Below are 20,627 nucleotides of genomic sequence, written 5' to 3'. Positions count from 1 at the left end.
GGCCCTCATTAAGCTGAAGAAGCTACAGCTTCCACAGGCAAGGGGTGGATTGGATTTCCCAGATTTTAGGAAATATCAATTAAGTTCCCTATTAAGTTATATAGCTGATTGGGTCTTGTCTGATCCACATTCAATCTGGTTGGACATCGAGGCTTGTCAAGTAAAATACCCACTTATTAACCTTTTATTCTCAGACAAGAGGAAAATCATTACAGATCACTGTAAAAACCCTATAATACTGAATACAATCAAGGCTTGGAATATAATGCGGCAAAATGAGGGTAATTCACATAAAACATCCCCCTATGCACCGATAGTGGGAGCATGGGGATTCCAACCGGGGTTAACAGATGCCACTTTTAAACTCTGGAGATCCAGGGGTATCTCATGTCTCGGGGATTTATTTAAGGATGGGGTCCTGATGTCTTTCGGACAGCTGCGTCAGAAATTCGGATTACCCAATGGAGACCTCTTTCGATACTTCCAAATTCGAGATTTTATACAGAAGAAGACTACGTTATTAGATAGTCTTTATAAATCCGATAGAGAATGTAGTGTCTTACGACCAGTGGGGGTATCTTCCGTCAGTAATATTTATCATTTGCTACATGATGAAGTATCGGGAGATATGGATAATCTGCTTAAAACATGGGATCAGGATCTGGGACTAGAAATCTCCACAGAAACGTGGGATGATATCTGGGAAAATGCTAGAAGAATTACTATTTGTAACAGAACCCAGGCTATCCAGCTGAAGGTACTTCATAGGGCCCATATAGCACCGGTTCGATTGGCAAAATTTAAGGCAGGAGCATCTCCAATGTGTCCCCAATGCAAAATAGAGGTGGGCACTCTTGTACATTGCTTATGTACCTGTCATAAGATCCGTGGATATTGGACTAAAGTAGCAAGTACCCTGACAGAAATTTTAGGAACGGAAATAAAAGTGGACCCCGTATCTCTCCTCTTGGGCTTTTCGAACTTTCCCTCCCTGGACATGTACGTGAAGAGACTATTTTCTATTCTTTCTTTCTGTGCAAGGAAAAATATTTTGGTGAACTGGGTAGCTGAGGGCACCCCTGGGCTTTCAAATTGGCACAGATTAATTATGGAATGTATTCCCCTTGACTTCCTCACAAATATGGTGCACCGAAAGACCGAATTATTTTATAAAATATGGCAGGCCTTCTTGGATTACATAAATACAGATATTTCGGCTATCCTAACAAGGGCTTTTATTTAATTGAGATTACAAACCTGGCTGGTCCGGAGTCCCTCGGGGGAGGAATCCCGCACGAATACGGGTTTTATTACATCCGATGTTAACACATTCCGAGCATGTAAGAGACTTAAATATACACTCTGGTTAGTTGTAGGTTAGATTAGTAGATAGTTGAGTTTTGTTTTTTTTTTCTTCTTTTTCGGTTTTTTTTTAAATCTTTTGTTAAATTTTGGCTATTGTATATTTGAGTTAATTGTATATCAATGTTTATATCTGAGAGTTTTGTTTATTTTTGTAAACTTGTAAAAATGTTAAATTTCTAATAAAAATATCTATATAAACAAAAATAAAAGGCAATTGGATGAGCACCTGAAATGTCGTAACATTGAAGGCTGTGGGCCTAGTGTGGGGAAGTGGGATTGGTGTAGGTATTGGTATATTTTTGGCAGTACAGACTCGATGGGCGAAAGGGCCTCTTCTGTACTGTACAATTCTCTGAGAGCACTGATGTACTCCCAAGTGTTTTGCCTCAGAGGTAAGACAGCAACACACTGAGCTTATCAGTCAGGTGGATGACAAATGTGGGAAAGGATCTGAACATTGGAAATGTCATCACCTCGGAGCCACGAGACCTGGGTTCAAGTCCTACCTACTCCCGAGGAGTATCATAACATCTCTGAACAGATTTAGATTAGAAATGCAAAAAAGAAATAAACAAAACTGCTCTCTACCTTCGGTTTCTCCTTCCTCAGAGGAGATGAGGATTGTTCCTTTGCCATCTTCTATTTGCACATCCGGAGCTACCATCCCAAATTTATCCTTCAAAATCTGCAGAGAGAGAAGACAGTGCAGGACCCTCAGTGCAGGAATTATTCCAGCGCAACATCTAATAACTCAACTTCACTGCAGTTGAGTGAAATGAACTGACATTGAACTGAAGATCACTGAATGCACAACTTAAATCCCAAGAGGCTTATTTAAAGTGTCTTATTTAAAGTGACAATAACTCTGAAGCTTCCTCTAACAATAAAATAATTCATAATGGCTCAGGGACCTTACCTCCAAGGTGCCTGAAGGAGGAGACCAGGAGGCTTTTCAGCCCCTTAAGCTAATGCTGTCATTCAGTTAAATCATGGCTGATCTTTACCTTAACTCAATCCAACCACTTTTATTTTACAAATTAAAGTTACTTTATGACCAAAAAAAAAGATTATTAATGGAACCAGCATCCACAGAGAAGAGGAGGAAAGGTGAATGAGTAAGAATGGGGCAAAGGTGAACAATAGAGAGAGTGGGAAAAAGGAGAGAGACACAGGGTGGGGAGGGTGGGAAGTAGAGCTGGGAGAAAAAGGAGAGGGAGATAAGAGAGGAAAGGAGAAAGAAAAAGGAGGAAATGTCACAATACTGTGTCTGCAAGCTGAGAGGTTGACATATTTGGAGATTGTGAGGCCTGTTGGAAAGTCAGAATCAATAAAGTGTGGCACTGGAAGACGACACAGGTCAGGCAGCATCCAACAAGCAGGCAAGTCAACATTTCGGGTAGGAGCCCTCATCAAGAATGTGGGGGGGAGGGGGGCTGAGAGATAAAGAGGAGGAGGGAAGTGGAGCTGGGGGAAAGGTAGGTGGGATGGCGATAGGTAGATGCAGGTAGATAGTGATTGTGGTAGTTTGGCGGGGAAGGTGGAGCGGATAGGAAGATGGCCAGGCAGGACAGTGCTGAGCCAGAAAGTTGGACCTGGGATGGGGTAGGGGCTTGGGAGTTGGAAGATTTGGAAACTGGTGAATTTAATGTTGAAGTTGTGTGGTTGCAGGCTCCTGAGGCAGACGATGAGGTGTTCTTCCTTCAGTTTGTGGGTGGCCTTGATAAGCTGATGGAGGATTCCATTCCAGGACATCCCAGATGGCCTCCTCCCTCATGGACCGTGATTTCCCCTCCTCCATGATTGACAATTACTTCAATCACATCTTCTCTATTTCCCACACCTCTGCCCTCTAACCCAACCCAACCCAACCCCCGCAACCGCAAGGATAGAATCCCCTGGCCCTTGCATTCCACCCCACTAATCTCCAAATCCAGCACATCATCCTCTGCCATTTTCACCACCTACAATCAGACCCCATCACCAAACATATATTTCCCTAACCACCTCTATCATTGTTCAGTCGGGATCATTCCCAATGCAACTCTCTCACCAGGTCTGCACTCCCCACTAAAACCCCCTCCACACCTGGCACCTTCCCCTGCTGCTGCTGCAAGAGGTGCAAAGCTTGCGCCTACATCTCCCCCCTCACCTCCATCTAAGGCCCAAAGGATCATTCCAAATCCAGCCAAGGTTGACATATTTACCAGGTACCCTTTCAACTAACAACAAATTCAAGGCTCACCCGGTCCTGCAACACTTGGATGGAGATTTTCTGAGTGTTGAGTTTGATTGTGACTTCAGGCTTGATGGAACATACATAGCAGCTGGGGTTTGGAGGGTCCAAGGTACACGGAACCAGCAACTTTTTCCGAGGATTGGGTTGCTTATTCAAAAAGATCTAAACATAAGAGGTCAATGTTAAAATGTGCTTGTATGAAACACGCCTTCTTTTCATGTTAAACTAGATAGACATGTCGCCAGGCTGCACCAGATACATCTAAGGTTACTACAGGAAGTGAGGAATTAGATTTCTGTGCATCTGGTGATGATATTTCCATCCACACTCTCCATGGCAGTAATGCTGGATGATTGGAAGGAGGCAAATGTTGTTTGTCTATTCAAGAAAGGGAGTAGGGAAATCTCTGGGAATTACAGACCAGCCAGTCTTACATATGTAGTAAGCAAGGTACTGGAAAGGATTCTGAGATAGGATTTATGACTAATTGGAAAACATAGTTTGATTAAAGATAGTCAGCATGGCTTTGAGAGGGGCAGGTCATGCCTCATTGAGTCATGTCTTATTGAGTTCTTTGAGGATGAGACAAGGCAAGTTGATGAAGGTCGAGCAGTGGATGTGTTGTATGTGAATTTCAATAAGGCATTTGAAGTTCCCCACAGTAGACCCGTTCAGAAAGTTAGGAGGTAATTACACGGAAATCTTGCTATCTGGATACAGAATTGGCTAGCTGAAAGAAGACAGCGAGTGGTAGTGAATGGAAAGTATCCCACCTGGAGGTCAATGACCAGTGGTGTCCCACAGGGATCTGTACTTGGGCCTCTGCTCTTTGTAGTTTTATAAATGACTTGGATGAAGTAGTAGAAGGGTGGGTTAGTAAACTTGCCGATGACACAAAGGTTGGTGGTGTTATAGATAATGTCAAGGTCTGTTGCAGGCTACAACAAGACATTGACAGGATGCAGAGCTGGGCTGAGAAATGGCAGATGGAGTTCAACCTAGATAAATGCAAAGTGATTCATTTTGGAAGGTCAAATTTGAATGCAGAATACAGGGTTAATGACAGGATTCTTGGCAGTGTGGAGGAACAGCAGGAACTTAGGGTCCATGTACATAGATCCCTCAAAGTTGCCACCCAAGTTGACGGGGTTGTTAAGGTGGTGTATGGTGTTTTGGCTTTCATTAACAGGGGATTGAATTTAAGAGTCGTGAGGTTTTGCTGCAACTCTATAAAACCGTGGTTAGACCAAACGTAGAATAGTGTGTCCAGTTCTGGCTGCCTCATTATAGGAAGGATGTAGATGCCTTAGAGAGGGTGCCGAGGAGATTTACCAGGATGCTGTCTGGATTGGAGGACTTGCCTTATGAAGAGAGTTCGATTGAGCTAGGGCTTTTTACACTGGGGTGGAGGAGGAAGAGAGGTGACTTGATCGAGGTGTACATGGTAATGAGACGCAAAGATAGAGTAGATAGCCAGAGACTTTTCCCCCAGGGCAGAAATAGCTGTCATGAGGGGTCATAATTTGAAGGTAACTGGAGGAAGATATAGGGAATATCAGAGGTAGGTTCTTTATGCTGAGAGTGATGAGTGAATCAAACGCACTGCCAGTGGTGGTAATAGTCAGGGATATTAGGGACATTTAAGCGATTGCTGGACAAGCACATCGACGGCAGTAAATTGAAGGGAGTGTGAGGTTAGGTTGATCTTAGATTAAGATAAATGCTCGGCACAACATCATGGGCCAAAGGGCTGTATTGTTCTATGTTCAATTGGCAAATGGGACTAGATTAAGTTGGGACGTCTGGTCGGCATGGACAAGTTGTACTGAAGGATCTGTTTCTGTGCTGCACATCTCTATTACTCTAAACTAGAAATTCAGAAGCCATCCTCCTGAGACTCAAAATGAATTTCTAGCCATGAATACTTATTCGCTTGCTCAAGGATATGAGACAGAACCCCCATTCGACCAAAGACATTTGGACAACTCCATGATAAAATATTTATAGCACAGAAACAGCCTTTTGGATCAACAAGATCAGGTCAGTGCTTAAATTTCCACGAAAGCTTCTTCCGATCATGGCCCTCCCAGTTTCCCACTCTTTTGTTTATCCAGCTTTCACATAAATAGATCTTCACTACTCATCTGTCATAGCAACATTCTGTGCACTCTGGTTAAAGAATATTTTATTAGATTTTTTAAATGACTCTCTGATAATTAAGGTCCCTATTTTGCTTCCTAATACTTATTCCAGACATTACTGTAAAAAGCCATGCTTCGTTGACTATGTAGCAACATCCGCCTCTCTTACAGGTCATTTGTAATGGGAAACGGGGGGGGGGGGACCGCACTGCAATGGGAAACGGGGGGTCCACACTGCAATGGGAAACGGGGGTGACTACACTGTAATGGGAAACGGTGGGCAGGAGAGACTGCATTGTAATGAGCAAAAAGGTCACCACACCATCCAAGTGTCACCATCCAAGGGATGCTCACATTCAGGCTTGGGCCCTGGCCAACCTGAGCTGTTGACGTCCTCCCCTCCATTTTGCTGCTCTATGAATTGCTCCAAAGACTTACTGTCCTGCACTGTTTCAGATTCCCAGAGAGAATCTTCAGTCCTTCCAACACGATCAAGCCGGCAATCACTGCGTTTGTGGTGGCTATCGCTGGGATGATGTTACCTGCCATGGCTGTGGACAAGACACACAATTAAAGGAAACACTGACTCAAAGATTGGCGCACCTTTCAAATGCTCTTGAACGCTGGTCAATGCAACAATGTAACACACACTGGATTGTAGTTTAACGCTAAGTGTTCCACTTCTTAACCCTGGCCATGGCTATTTCTCCTCTGAAGCAGACATCTCTGCTGGGTTTCAGCTGGTGAGCACAAGTCCTCCAATACCCTTAAACGTGACTCCTCTTAACAGGCATTGAGCATGAGCAACTCAGCCAAATGTGTCCCAACAGAACCTGGTCCCCATCCTCTCACCACCTACAGGGAATTGGAATTCAGCTCAATTTGTCCACACTCTAATTGCAATAACCAAAGCCAACTGCAACACCCAGACCTGCCTGCTATCAATGGTTGCAATGGGAACCACAGCAGCTAGTGAGTTGATCAAACATTACAAAGCCTACCACGATAAAGACAACATTTTCAGTGTTTCTACATAGCCACAGCCTAGTTAGCATTTCAACACAAAGAGATCTGATTAACATGACTGAAAACAACAAATGCTGGAGATCACAGATGACTCTTCATCCGCTCAAAACGTTAGCTTGCTCTCTCTCCATGGATGCTGACTAGCTGTGATCGCCAGCATTTACTGTTTTCAATACAGATCCCAGTATCTGTTGTTTTCAGTAGATTCCAGCATCTGCAGTAATTTGCAATCTGCTTAACATGTGCAACACTGCCACCTGCTGATGACCTCTGATTTTTTTTTTAGGTTATTTGTTCTTTTTTCACTTTGTCCCAAGGTACTAACAACCAACCTTTGCAACCAGGAAAAAGCAATCCAAGAAGCCATTTTACTTGGGTGAATGCAAGTCAACAAATTTCTTTTCCATAGCAACTTACATGCCCAACAGGAGATCCCAAAATAGTTTAAATTAGTGAAATTTATTTAAGAAATGTGGTAAGGAAAAGACCAGTGAGTCCAACACCAGGAAGTTGTTGGAGGGGATTCTGAGGGACAAGATTGACACATGTACTTGGAAAGGCAAGGACTAATTACGGATAAATCAACATGGCTTTCTGTGTGGGAAATTGTGTCTGACTGAGTTTTGTGAAGTGACAAAAAAGACTGAAGACAGAGCAGTAGGCATTGCTTATCTGGACTTTAGTGAGACATTCAGTAAGATTCTGCCTGGTAGATTGGTTACCAAGCTTAGATCATATGGAATCCAGAGGTAGCTAGCCAAATGAATACAAAGGTATGACACCAATAGTGTTGTTTTTCAGACTGGAGGCCTGTGATCAGTGATGTGCCACAAGGACTGGTTCTGGGTCCACTGCTTTTTGTCATTTGTATAAATTATTGCGAATACAGGAGGTATGGTTAGTAAATTTACAGATGACACCAAAATTGGTGGTATAATGGACAGTGAAAGTGGTTATCTCAAAGTAAACAGGACCTTGATCAGATGAATCAGTGGGCAGTGGAGTAGTTGATAGAGTTTAATTTTGATAAATGTGAGGGGTTGCATTTTGGTAAGGCAAACCAGGGCAGGATTAATACAGTTAATGATAGGGTCCTGGGAAGTGTTGCTGAACAAAGAGACTTTGGGGTGCAGGTTCACAGTTCCTTGAAAGTGAAATTGCAGGTAGACAGGGGGATGAAGGCGGTGTTTGGCACGCTTGCCTTCATTGATCAATGCATTGACCAAGAATTGAGATGTCATGTTGGGGCTATACAGGTCATTAAAGCCACTTTTAGAATACTGTGCTCCATTCCAGCCTCCGTGCTATAGGAAGATGTTGTTACACTTGAAAGGTTCAGAAAAGATTTACAAGGATGTTGCCAGAGTTGGAGGGTTTGAGCTATAGGGAGAGGCTGAATAGGCTGGCGTTATTTTCCCTGAACTGTCAGAGGCTGAGGGGGTGACCTTATAGAGGTTTATAAAATCATGAGGGGCATGGATAGGGTTAACAGATAAGGTCTTTTCCCAGGGTAGGGAGTTCAAAACTAGTGGACGTAGGTTTAAGATGAGGGGGGAAAGATTTAAAAAGGGACCACGTTTTCAAACAGAGGGTGGTACTTGTATGAAACGAGCTGCTGGAGGAAGTGGAGATTGGTACAATTAAAACATTTAATAGGCAGCTGGATGGGTACATGAAAAGGAAGGGTTTACAGGGAAATGGGCCAAATGCTGGAAAATGGGATGAGATCAGTTTAGGATATCTGATTCGCATGGACAAGTTGGACCGAAGAGTCTGTTTCTGTGCTGTATAATTCTGACACTATGACTTGAAATAATTTGGAAGCTATGTTCTGTTGTAGAGTAACTGGACCCAGAATGAACAATGGGATAATGACCCGATATACTCTAACTTTGCTGAAACACCGCAATGGGATAATGTACATCAACCTAAGTGGATATAGTACAAGCCCAATAGGACTCTTCCTCAGATCTCTGAGGTTCTCCAGCATTCAGATTTCCAGCATCCTCAGTATTTGGTCTTTATTTGAAGGTTTCCAGCATGACTGGATCCAAACCTGTCTTCACCCAAAGCCCATGAATGACAATGTAGGCAGGGTAACCACACACAGAAAAGGGAACCACGGACTACACTTCTACCAATCCAGGGCCATGAAAGACACATTCAATTGGGGACTATTTGGATCACCTGACCAAAGAGTCAGCACATACACAATATTTGATCCAATGCCTCCCACTGCCAAGCCAGTTTAGTACCAACTAATTTAACTTACCTTTCAACTAACATACCACCCATAACGATGATTTCTCATGATTAAAAATGATCCATTATGTTTGCTTATAAACTAACGTGATTACAACAGTAATCTATTGAGGTGAGCTGGCAAGATGGATACAGAACTGATTTGTTATAGGAGACAGAGGGGAGCGGTGGATGAATACTTTTCAGAATGGAGGGTTGTGACTAGCGGTGTTCCACAGGGATCAGTGCAGGGACCTCTGCTGTTCGTGGTGTACACAAATAATTTGGAGGAAAGTATAGCTGGTCTAATTCGTAAGTCTGCAGACAATACAAAGATTGGTGGAGTTGTGGACAGTAGGATATAGATCAGTTGGAAGCATGGGCAGAAAAATGGCAAATGAGGAGTTTAATCCAGACAAATGTGAGGTGATGAATTTTGGAAGGTCAAATACAGGTGGAAATTATACAGTGAATGGCAGAACCTTGAGGGGTATTGATCTGCAGAGGGGTCTGGGTATGCAGGTCCACAGATCACTGAAGTTGGCAGTGCAGGTAGATAAGGTAGTAAAAAGCTTATGGCAAGCTTGCCTTCATTGGAAGGGACACTGAGTATAAGGATGGACAAGTTATGTTACAGCTTCATTGAACTTTAATTAGGCCACACTTGGAGAATTGCGTACAGTTCTGGTCACCACACTACTAGAACGATGTGGATGCTTTGGAGAGGGTACAGAAAAGGTTTGAGGAGAAAGTGAGGTCTGCAGATGCTGGAGATCAGAGCTGAAAATGTGTTGCTGGAAAAGCGCAGCAGGTCAGGCAGCATCCAGGGAACAGGAGAATCGACGTTTCGGGCATAAGCCCTTCTTCAGGAAAGGTTTACCAGGATGTTGCCTGGTATGGGGGATTTTAGCTCTGAAGAAAGGTAAGATAGACTGGGTTGGTTTTCACTGGAACGCAGGAGAGGCAACCTGATAGAAGTTTATAAGATTTGGAATGGCACGGATAGAGTGGAAAGTAGGAGGTTTTTTCCCCAGGGTGGAGGGGTAAATTACTAGCAGACACAGATTCAAGGTAGGGGTGCGTATGTGTGTGTGTGTGTGTGCGCGCGTGGCCTGGGGGGGGGGGGGGGATTTAAAAGAGATTTCCACACAAAAGGTGGTGACTGCTTGGATGCGCTGCCAGAGATGGTGCTGGAAGCAGACATAAAAGCAGCACTCAAAAAGCACCTGCATGAGTACATCAATAGGAAGGAAATACAGGAAAATGGATCCTGTAAGCGAAGACAGTTTTGGTATGGAAGGGTAATGTGTGTTTGGAGAGGAATAAGACGATGTTATTTTCCGGGTCTGTAGATTGTGAAGGAGCAAAAATGGCCTTTAATAGAGTGAGATGTACTTCTTGTCAGATGTGGGAGTTAGTTTAAAGGTTACTGCGGATTATATCTGCCATAAATGCTGTTGGCTGCGAATCTTATCAGATCAAATGAATCGGTTGGAGAGACAGTTAGAAGCAATGAGGAATTTGCAACAGCACATGATGGATGGCAGTTATAGGAAGGGGGGGGGGGGGGGGAGTCTCCGATAGATAAGACTAACTCCAAGAAAGGTAAGAGAAGTAGGCAGCTAGTGCAGGAGTCTTTTGTAGCTATACCCATTTCAGACAAGTATGCTGTTTTGGAAAATGTAGGGGGTGATGGATTCTCAGGGGAACATAGCACGAACAGCCAAGTTTCTGGTATTGAAACTGGCTCGAATGCGATGAGGGATACGTCGGGTTCCACAAGATCAATTGCGTTAGGGGATTTTCTAGTCCAAGGTACAGACAGATGTTTCTGCGGCCAACAGCGAAAAAGTAGAAAGGTGTGTTGCTTCTCTGGTGCCAGGATCAAGGATGTCTCAGAGAGGGTGCAGAATGTTCTCACGGGGGAGAGGGGCCAGCGAGAAGTCATCGTGAACATTGGAACAAATGACATAGGAAGGGAAAAGGTTGAGATTCTGAAGGGAGATTACAGAGAGTTAGGCAAGAATTTAAAAAGGAGAACTTCAAGAGTAGTAATATCTTCAAAGTTTGTGAGAAGATTTGTAGCTCGGGTGCTCGTTGTTGTGGTTCTGATCACCGAGCTGGGAATTTGTGTTGCAGACGTTTCGTCCCCTGTCTAGGTGACATCTTCAGTGCTTGGGAGCCTCCTGTGAAGCGCTTCTGTGATCTTTCCTCCGGCATTTGAAGCGCTTCACAGGAGGTGCCCAAGCACTGAGGATGTCACCTAGGCAGGGGACGAAACGTCTGCAACACAAATTCCCAGCTTGGCGAACAGAACCACAACAGTAGTAATATCTGGATTACTCCCGGTGCTACAAGCTAGTGAGGGCAGGAATAGGAGGATAGAGCAGATGAATGCATGGCTGAGGAGCTGGTGTATGGGAGGAGGATTCACATTTTTGGATCACTGGAATCTCTTTTGGGGCAGAAGTGAACTGTACAAGAAGAACGGTTTGCACTTAAATTGGAAGGGGACTAATATACTGGCAGGGAGATTTGCTAGAGCTGCTCGGGAAGATTTAAACTAGTAAGGTGGGGGGGTGGGACCCAGGGAGATAGTGAGGAAAGAGATCAATCTGAGACGGGTACAGCTGAGAACAAAAGCAAGTCAAACAGACAGGGCAGGCAGGGACAAAGTAGGACTAATAAATTAAACTGCTTTTATTTCAATGCAAGGGGCCTACTCAGGGCATGGTTAGGAACATGGGACTGGGATATCATAGCAATTACAGAAACATGGCTCAGGGATGGGCAGGACTGGAGGCTTAATGTTCCAGGATACAAATGCTACAGGAAGGATAGAAAGGGAGGCAAGAGAGGAGGGGGAGTGGCATTTTGGATAAGAGATAGCATTACAGCTGTGCTAAGGGAGGATATTCCCGGAAATACATCCAGGGAAGTTATTTGGGTGGAACTGAGAAATAAGAAAGGGATGATCACCTTATTGGGATTGTACTATAGACCCCCTAACAGTCAGAGGGAAATTGAGAAACAATATTGAAAGGAGATCTCAACTATCTGTAAGAATAATAGGGTGGTTATGGTAGGGGATTTTAACTTTCCGAACGTAGACTGGGACTGCCATAGCGTTAAGGGTTTAGACGAAGAGGAATTTGTTAAGTGTGTACAAGAAAACTTCGTGATTCAGTATGTGGACGTACCTACTAGAGAAGGTGCAAAACTTGACCTACTCTTGGGAAATAAGGCAGGGCAGGTGACTGAGGTGTCAGTGGGGGAGCACTTTGGGGCCAGCGACCATAATTCTATTTGTTTTAAAATAGTGATGGAAAAGGATAGACTAGATCTAAAAGTTGAAGTTCTGAATTGGAGAAAGGCCAATTTTGATGGTATTAGGCCAGAACCTGCCGATTGGAGGCAGATGTTCGCAGGTAAAGGGACGGCTGGAAAATGGGAAGCCTTCAGAAATGAGATAACAAGAATCCAGAGAAAGTATATTCCTGCCAGGGTGAAAGGGAAGGCTGGTAGGTATAGGGAATGCTGGATGACTAAAGAAATTGAGGGTTTGGTTAAGAAAAAGAAGGAAGCATATGTTAGGTATAGACAGGATAGATCGAGTTAATCCTTAGAAGAGTATAAAAGAAATAGGAGTATACTTAAGAGGGAAATCAGGAGGGCAAAAAGGGGACATGAGATAGCTTTGGCAAATAGGAGAATCCAGAGCTTTTACAAATACATTAAGGACAGAAGGGTAACTAGGGAGAGAATAGGGCCCCTCAAAGATCAGCAAGGCGGCCTTTGTGTGGAGCCGCTGAAAATGGGGGAGATACTAAATGAGTATTTTGCATCAGTATTTACTGTGGAAAAGGATATGGAAGATATAGACTGTAGGGAAATAGATGGTGACATCTTTCAAAATGTCCATATTACAGAGGAGGAAGTGTTGAAGTCTTGAAACAGGTAAAGATGGATAAATCCCCAGGACCTGATCAAGTGTACCCTAGAACTCTGTGGGAAGCTAGGGAAGTATTTGCTGGGCCTCTTGCTGAGATATTTGTATCATCGATAGTCACAGGTGAGGTGCCGGAAGACTGGAGGTTGGCTAACGTGGTGCCACTGTTTAAGAATGGTGGTAAAGACAAGCCAGGGAACTATAGACCAGTGAGCCTGACGTCGGTGGTGGGCAGGTTGTTGGAAGGAATTCTGACGGACAGGATGTACATGTATTTGGAAAGGCAAGGACTGATTAGGACTAGTCAACATGGCTTTGTGAGTGGGAAATCATGTCTCTCAAACTTGATTGAAATTTTTGAGGAAATAAAGAGGATTGATGAGGGCAGAGCGGTCGATGTGATCTATATGGACTTGAGTAAGGTGTTCGACAAGGTTCCCCATGGGAGACAGATTAGCAAGGTTAGATTTCACGGAATACAGGGAGAGCTAGCCATTTGGATACACAACTGGCTCAAAGGTTGAAGACAGAGGGTGGTGGAGGAGGGTTGTTTTTCAGATTGGAGGCCTGTGACCAGTGGAGTGCCACAAGGATCAGTGCTAGGTCCTCTACTTTTTGTCATTTACATAAATGATTTGGATGCGAACATAAGAGGTACAGTTAAGTAAGTTCGCAGATTTCACAAAATTGGAGGTGTAGTGAACAAGGAAGAGGGTTACCTCAGATTGCAACAGGATCTTGACCAGATGGGCCAATGGGCCGAAAAGTGGCAGTTGGAGTTTAATTCAGATAAATGCGAGGTGCTGCATTTTGGGAAAGCAAATCTTAGCAGGACTTATAACACTTAATGATAATGTCCTAGGGCATGTTGCTGAACAAAGAGACCTTGGAGTGCACATTCATAGCTCCTTGAAACTGGAGTCGCAGGTAGATAGGATATTGAAGGCGGCGTTTGGTATGTTTTCCTTTATTGGTCAGAGTATTGAGTACAGGAGTTGGGAGGTCATGTTGCGGCTACAGGAATTTGGTTAGGCCACTGTTTAAATATTGCGTGCAATTCTGATCTTTCTATCAGAAGGATGCTGTGAAGCTTGAAAGGGTTCAGAAAAGATTTACAAGGATGTTGCCAGTGTTGGAGGATTTGAGCTACAGGGTGAGGCTGAACAGGCTGGGGCTGTTTTCCCTGGAGTGTCGGAGGCGGAGGGGTGACGTTATAGAGGTTTAGAAAATTATGAAGGGCATGGATAAGATAAATAGACAAAGTCTTTTCCCTGGGGTCGGGGAGTCCAGAACTGGAGGGCATAGATTTAGTGTGAGAGGGGAAAGATATAACAGAGACCTACGGAGCAAATATTTCACACAGAGGGTGGTACGTGTGTGGAATGAGCTGCCAGAGGAAGTGGTGGAGGTGGTACAATTGCAACATATAAAAGGCATTTGGATGGGTATATGAATAGGAAGGGTTTGGAGGGATATGGGCCAGGTGCTGGCAAGTGGGACTAGTTTGGGTTGGGATATCTGGTCGGCATGGACGGGTTGGACTGAACGGTCTGTTTCCATGCTGTACATCTCTATGATTCTATGACTTCTGGAGGTTAAAAACATATTAGCAATACTGAGTATGACTGAATGGATCCTGCCTGCAACATCTCCAACAAAACAAACATTCAAAACTTACATTTCACATCAAACTTGCTTTTCATATTCATGCTAAAGATGTGCATCCGCAGGTTGGCAGCTGCAGTCACAAAATTCATAGCAGGTGGGTCATCCTGTCAACATGATCAATGAGGGAAACAAGTGACATTGCACATGAAATATGCACGTTTCTTCAGAGTCACAAATATTCAAATAAAATATGTACAACAATTTTTCATCCATGTCTTTTATTTAACCTGTACTTTATTTTTACCAATTTAAAAAGCAATCTTGTTTAAGGACTGAAGTTCGGCATCAGCCTGCCCTCCCAAGAAGAAATTAGACCTCCACTGAGTTGCACCTGCTAATTTACCTAATTGGGGAGTGCATCTCATTTAATAGGCTGCAGACAAGCAAGTGGGCAAGAGGCTTTCAAAAGCAAACACTGAAGTGGGGAGCAATCACAGAGCAAGTACAGATAAACTCAAAGTACACAAGCCATAGGTCTCACGGGTATGTGGCAAGTTATGGGTTCATTACAGTTGATATGTATACTTCTAGAGCACTTCAAACACTGCTGCCTGATCTAAAACCATGGCATAGGTTAAAAATAAGGGGTCGCCTATTTGAAACAGAGGCAAGAAAACTTTTTTTTTCTCTCAGAAGACTTTGGAAATTTCCCTCCTCAAAAGGCATCAGATGCAGAATCTTCAAATATTTCTCAAATAGCAGTCAACAGATTCTTGAGTCCAGAGGGAAGAGACATTATTGGGAATATACAAGAATGTAGGAATTGAGATTAAATTCAGATCAGTCATGATCTTATAGAATGGGGGAGCAGGCTTGAACGGCCAAATGGCCTAGTCTTGAACATTGATGTATGTTCATAGCATGCTCAAGATCCACTGACTGGGCTGCATCACAAGCCATGCTGCTCCTTTCTGCTTGGCGTACAGACTCATGACTCTGGGCTAGTGATTCTGCTACACAGAGCCTCTTTAGGATATTCAGATGTCTCTGGATGCTTTCACTTAGTACCCTTAAACAGTCTGAGGTAGCTTGTACCCCACAAACCCAAGTTTTAGGCTAATAATCTCAGTCTGTTAGAAGGAATGCTGTACTAGTGAAGGCGCTGCCTTTCAGTTGATATGTTGAACCCAAGGCCCCACGTCATCTCTGGTGGCAGAAGGAGTTCCTGTCAGACCTTTGTAGAAACCTATAGCTCTCCCTGGTGTCCTGGCATATATTTATTAGTTTAAAAATATCACCAAACAAATATTCAATTATCACTGCACTACTTGTGGTAGGTTGCTGTATACAAATTAGCTTCCTATATGACAACAATGACAATATTGCAAATTTCTTTACTCTATAAAGTACTTTGTGATGTTCTCAGGTTAAGAAATGGGCTATACATACATAATTCTTATTTTGGACTGAATTTTAACTCAAGCCCTAATGATTCAACATTCCTTTTAATTAATGTTAATTCCAAAATAATGAAAATAATAACATGCTCAGCCTAACCTTGTCCCAGATGAGCTCCCCTCCATCTCCCTTCTCAGCCAGACGGGCTTTGAGGTGATCAACACTCCGTGCAAACAGGTAAGCGTAGCTCTTCACATCCAGGACCTGCTGGTCCTTCAGGCCAACCTGTGAGGCCCCTGCATGCTGCAGCGATGTACTGGTCTCTAAACAAAAACCACAGTAAAAGGATGGCTTATTTAGTCTTCAGCTTAAATATCACTTCACAAAGCAGGCCAGTGGGTAAAATCATAGAGAAGTCACTTAATAAAAATGAAGCCAGTATCAATGTATTAAGCAAATGTATTTAGAACAATTGAGGATAATGTATGGATTATTAAGCTTCAGTGAGGAAATATTCAGTAAGCAGGTTTTGAGCTGACATGGTTTAAATACACCACAGGGTTTTGTACAAGGACTGCACAAAACACTACACAGGACAAACAGGAAGACAGCTAACGATCCGCATCCATGAACATCAACTAGCCACGAAACGCCACGACCAGCTATCCTTAGTAGCCACACACGCAGACGACAAGCAACATGAATTCGACTGGGACAACACCACCATTATAGGCAAGCCAAACAAAGAACAGCCAGGGAATTCCTAGAAGCATGGCACCCATCCACAAACTCCATCAACAAACACATAGACCTGGACCCAATATTCCGGCCACTACAGCGGACAGCTGAAACTGACAACCGGAAGCGATAGGGACAGGCCACTATAAATGCCGGAGGAAACACCACAGAAGCGCTTCACACGAGGCTCCCAAGCACTGAGGATGTCACCTAGACAGGGGACAAAACATTTGCAACAAAAATTTCCAGCTCGGCGAACAGAACCACAACAACGAGCACCCGAGCTACAAATCTTCACCCAAACTTTGAATCTGTATAATTTGATTCATCATTCGGTCAATGGAACATATCCAACTACTTCTCAGACTCCTCTCCAGCATCCTGAGTATTTTGCTTTTAGTTAACTAGGGCATAGGGTTAAGATGAGAAGGGAAAGATTTCAAAGGGATCTAATGAGCAATGTTTTCAAGTAGAGGATGACGCACATGAAATGAGCTGCTGCCAGAGGAAGTGGTGCAGGCTGGTACAACTATAATGTTTAAAAGGCATCTGGAAGGGTATATGAATAGGAAGGGTTTAGAGGTATATGGGCCAAATGTTGGCAAATGGGACTAGTTTAATTTAGGATTGGGCTGCACGGTGGCTCATTGGTTAGCACTGCTACCTCACAGCGGCAGGGACCCAGGTTCGATTCCAGCCTCCGGCGACTGTCTGTGTGGAGTTTGCACATTCTCAGTGTCTGCGTGGTTTCCTCTGGGTACTCCAGTTTCCTCCCTCAATCAAAGATGTGCGGGTTAGGTGAATTGGCCATGCTAAATTGCCCATAGTGTTCAGGAATGTGTAGCTTAGGTGTATTATGTAAATATAGGGCAGGGGAATGGATCTGGGTCACTCTCCAGAGGGTCGGTGTGGACTTGTTGAGCCAAAGGACTTGTTTCCACACTGTAGGAAATGGAATTCTAAAAAGAAATCCAGTGGGCATGGTCGAGTTGGACTGAAGGGTCTGTTTCCATGCTGTACAGCTCTATGACTCTTTCAATAATTATATACTTTTTGACAGTGACTGAAACTTTCTAATGAATATATTACCCTGCCATGTATCTTTAATCAAGATGCTGAACAGCATTTATTTTTAAGACAGTCCCATGTCCCCAGTGCTATCTGAAGAATACTGGATGCAGTGAAACATACTGAATATACATCAGGCATTGCCCACAGTTAACTTGAGACTTGTTCCTATTAGAAGCAGCCTGCTTCTCTCTGTGCTGGTCCAGTCACAATTTTAAATCCTTGCTGTCATACTCTTCCAATAACTACATACTTTCATGTAGTTATTGGATACTTTCCCCCCAGTTTCCTTATATGAATTTGCTCATATAAGGCAACGTCCAAACAAACCTTTCCACAGCAACCATATCCTGCTGTAGCGTGCAGCCCAACATTGTCTGCAGGGGCCCAACATTTTCTGGTTTTATATAGCTTGTTGTTACTCTGCTAAAACATAGAACTCCAATTACTTTTTATATAAAAAAAGTGGCTGTTATCTCTAGATGCTGCCTTTGAAGGTGAGTGAACGAGTGTGTTTGGCTAGAGGGCTCACTGGGGCTGACCAGAGATGAATATCCCAAACTCAACAACTGTCCCTGCAGACCACCACAAAATCCTGCCCACAAAACAGGCAAGGAGAAAAGGAAATCCCACCCTCAAAGGCAACCCACTTCCAGTCACATTTCTACTGAATACAGCTCAAAGTGTGCCCTTTCAAAAGCTAACCAAGGGCAGTGTGAATCAAACCCAATCCTATAGCTCGATCACTGTGGAACTCACTGCGTGTGGTCAAGACAGAAACTCTCATCTCATTCAAAAAGGGTTCGGAAAAGCACTTGAGCTAACGTAACTGATATCAATTCAGACCAAGAGCCAAAAACAAAAGCAGATAGGCAGGATAGCTCTCAATTTGAGCCACCACACAATGGGCTAAAAGGTCCCCTTCTGAGCTGTAAACTTTCAAAGCACCCTCCCAGAGATGTGGATATGCAAAGAATTCTCTCCACTTTTCTATGCCTCACGATGGAACAGCATTTACTGCTGAGACTCTTATATGAGGGAAAAGCATAGAGATGGACTTGGCATGGAAGTATACTCCAAAACAGAATCAATGCTTTCAAGATATGAAGAGGTAAAGCGAGAAAAACACAGTTAAAGTCAAACCTTGATCCAAGTGAAGCCTTACCAAATTTTTCAATTTCAGCCCAGTCTAACGGTACCGGTGCTTTCCGCCTGCGCCATAGTTGGTCCATTGTGAGCAAGTACTTTATATCATCCCTGAAAAGCTAAGAAAACAGTGTAAAAATCTTCATGATTTCAAAGTATTGACAGATCAAAACAACCAATGTCTGTTGTTCTCAACTTCCAACAGTAAGATTCCATTTTGTTGATGGCTTATTGCTCGGGTGATACTGACTCTCATAAATTGTTAGTGGTTCAAGAATAACTCCAAGTCACTGCTGAGTTCACTGATCTTACCTTTAGCAGCAGTGGAGCACTACATCTGATCTGATTGTGCTGGCACAATACAGTGGGGGCAGCACTCACCTCTGACTCAGAAACTTGTGAATTCAAGTCCCAGTCCAGCGTCTTGAACATGTATAATTAAGGCCAATGCTTCTGGCTCTACTGCTGACAGAGTATCAGAGGTGTTGTCTTTAAAATGTAAAGTTAAACAGATGAGGATCCCTTTGTCCCCTCAGGTGGATATAAAAGGACCAAGGTCAATCTTCAAACACAGCAGGGAGTCTTCTCCTTGTTAACATTTATCAGTGAAAACTAAAACTGGTTAATCTTGCCATACACAAAGTAGCTGCCAGGTTTTCTACTTTACAACAGTGACTATACATTGTCATGTGCTTTAGAATGTCCAGAGATTGTGAAAGGCACTACCAAATATAAGCCTTTCTTTATTGTATCAACACAGTTGGGTGTTATCTATGATTCTATACAAACTGTGTGACTGCGAGCTTCATATACCTGCAGAGATTAGACAATTGACAATAGGTGCAGGAGTAGGCCATTCAGCCCTTCAAGCCTGCACCACCATTCATTATGATCATGGCTGATCATTCCTACTCAGTATCCTGTTCCTTCCTTATCTCCATAACCCTTGATTCCACTATCTTTGAGAGCTCTATCCAACTCTTTCTTAAATGAATCCAGAGACTGGGCCTCCACTGCCCTCTGGGGCAGAGCATTCCACACAGCCACCGCTCTCTGGGTGAAGACGTTTCTCCTCATCTCTGTCCTAAATGGTCTACCCCGTATTTTTAAGCTGTGTCCTCTGGTTCGGCACTCACCCATCAGCGGAAACATGTTTCCTACTGCCAGAGTGTCCAATCCTTTCATAATCTTATACGTCTCAATCAACTCCCCTATCAGTCTTCTAAAAACAAGGGTATACTAGCCTAGTCACTTCAGTGCCACTATGTCGAGGATAAATATGAGATGGGCATCTCTAACATTGTGAAAGCTTTGTGACTACACTTCATAATGTAGATCAGCATGCTGTACAACATGTTGGGCAATGTTCTGATGCAGCTTATTCCACTAACCTTGTTTTGTCAGGTATTTTCTCCCCCATCCCATTTTTGTCTGAATAATAGCAAGTAGTTAAATAGGTGATTGGGGTTAATTGACTGATTAACTGTGTGTAGGTACAAAAGGAGCAGTTGTAGTGTAGGTAAAAACAATGACTGCAGATGCTGGAAACCAGATTCTGGATTAGTGGTGCTGGAAAAGCACAGCAGTTCAGGCAGCATCCGAGGAGCAGTAAAATCGACGTTTCGGACAAAAGCCCTTCATCAGGAATAAAGGCAGAGAGCCTGAAGCGTGGAGAGATAAGCTAGAGGAGGGTGGGGGTGGGGAAAAAGTA

At 43.5% G+C, this 20,627-nt stretch overlaps 1 protein-coding gene across 3 annotated transcripts in view; it reads right to left on the bottom strand.

The window, feature by feature from the left end:
- The window catches only part of uba2 (ubiquitin-like modifier activating enzyme 2), a 51,419-nt gene that overhangs the window by 11,281 nt on the left and 19,511 nt on the right, over positions 1-20,627 (bottom strand). For all 3 annotated transcript variants that reach the window (XR_006314067.1, XM_043706516.1, XM_043706517.1), the window contains 6 exons: positions 18,936-19,035; positions 16,124-16,287; positions 14,637-14,730; positions 6,181-6,293; positions 3,608-3,763; positions 1,954-2,050 (listed from right to left, as the gene is read on the bottom strand). Coding sequence is in view for 2 of the 3 variants with exons in the window: in XM_043706516.1 (XP_043562451.1) it covers positions 1,954-2,050; positions 3,608-3,763; positions 6,181-6,293; positions 14,637-14,730; positions 16,124-16,287; positions 18,936-19,035 (724 nt within the window). In the remaining variant the exon portion in view is untranslated. The remainder of the gene's footprint in view (positions 1-1,953; positions 2,051-3,607; positions 3,764-6,180; positions 6,294-14,636; positions 14,731-16,123; positions 16,288-18,935; positions 19,036-20,627) is intronic.

Source organism: Chiloscyllium plagiosum, chromosome 17 (assembly GCF_004010195.1).
Source record: "Chiloscyllium plagiosum isolate BGI_BamShark_2017 chromosome 17, ASM401019v2, whole genome shotgun sequence".
Lineage (NCBI taxonomy): Eukaryota > Metazoa > Chordata > Chondrichthyes > Orectolobiformes > Hemiscylliidae > Chiloscyllium > Chiloscyllium plagiosum.
Note: the sequence above shows the minus strand (reverse complement) of the source record. Positions and strands in the feature narration are given on the sequence as shown.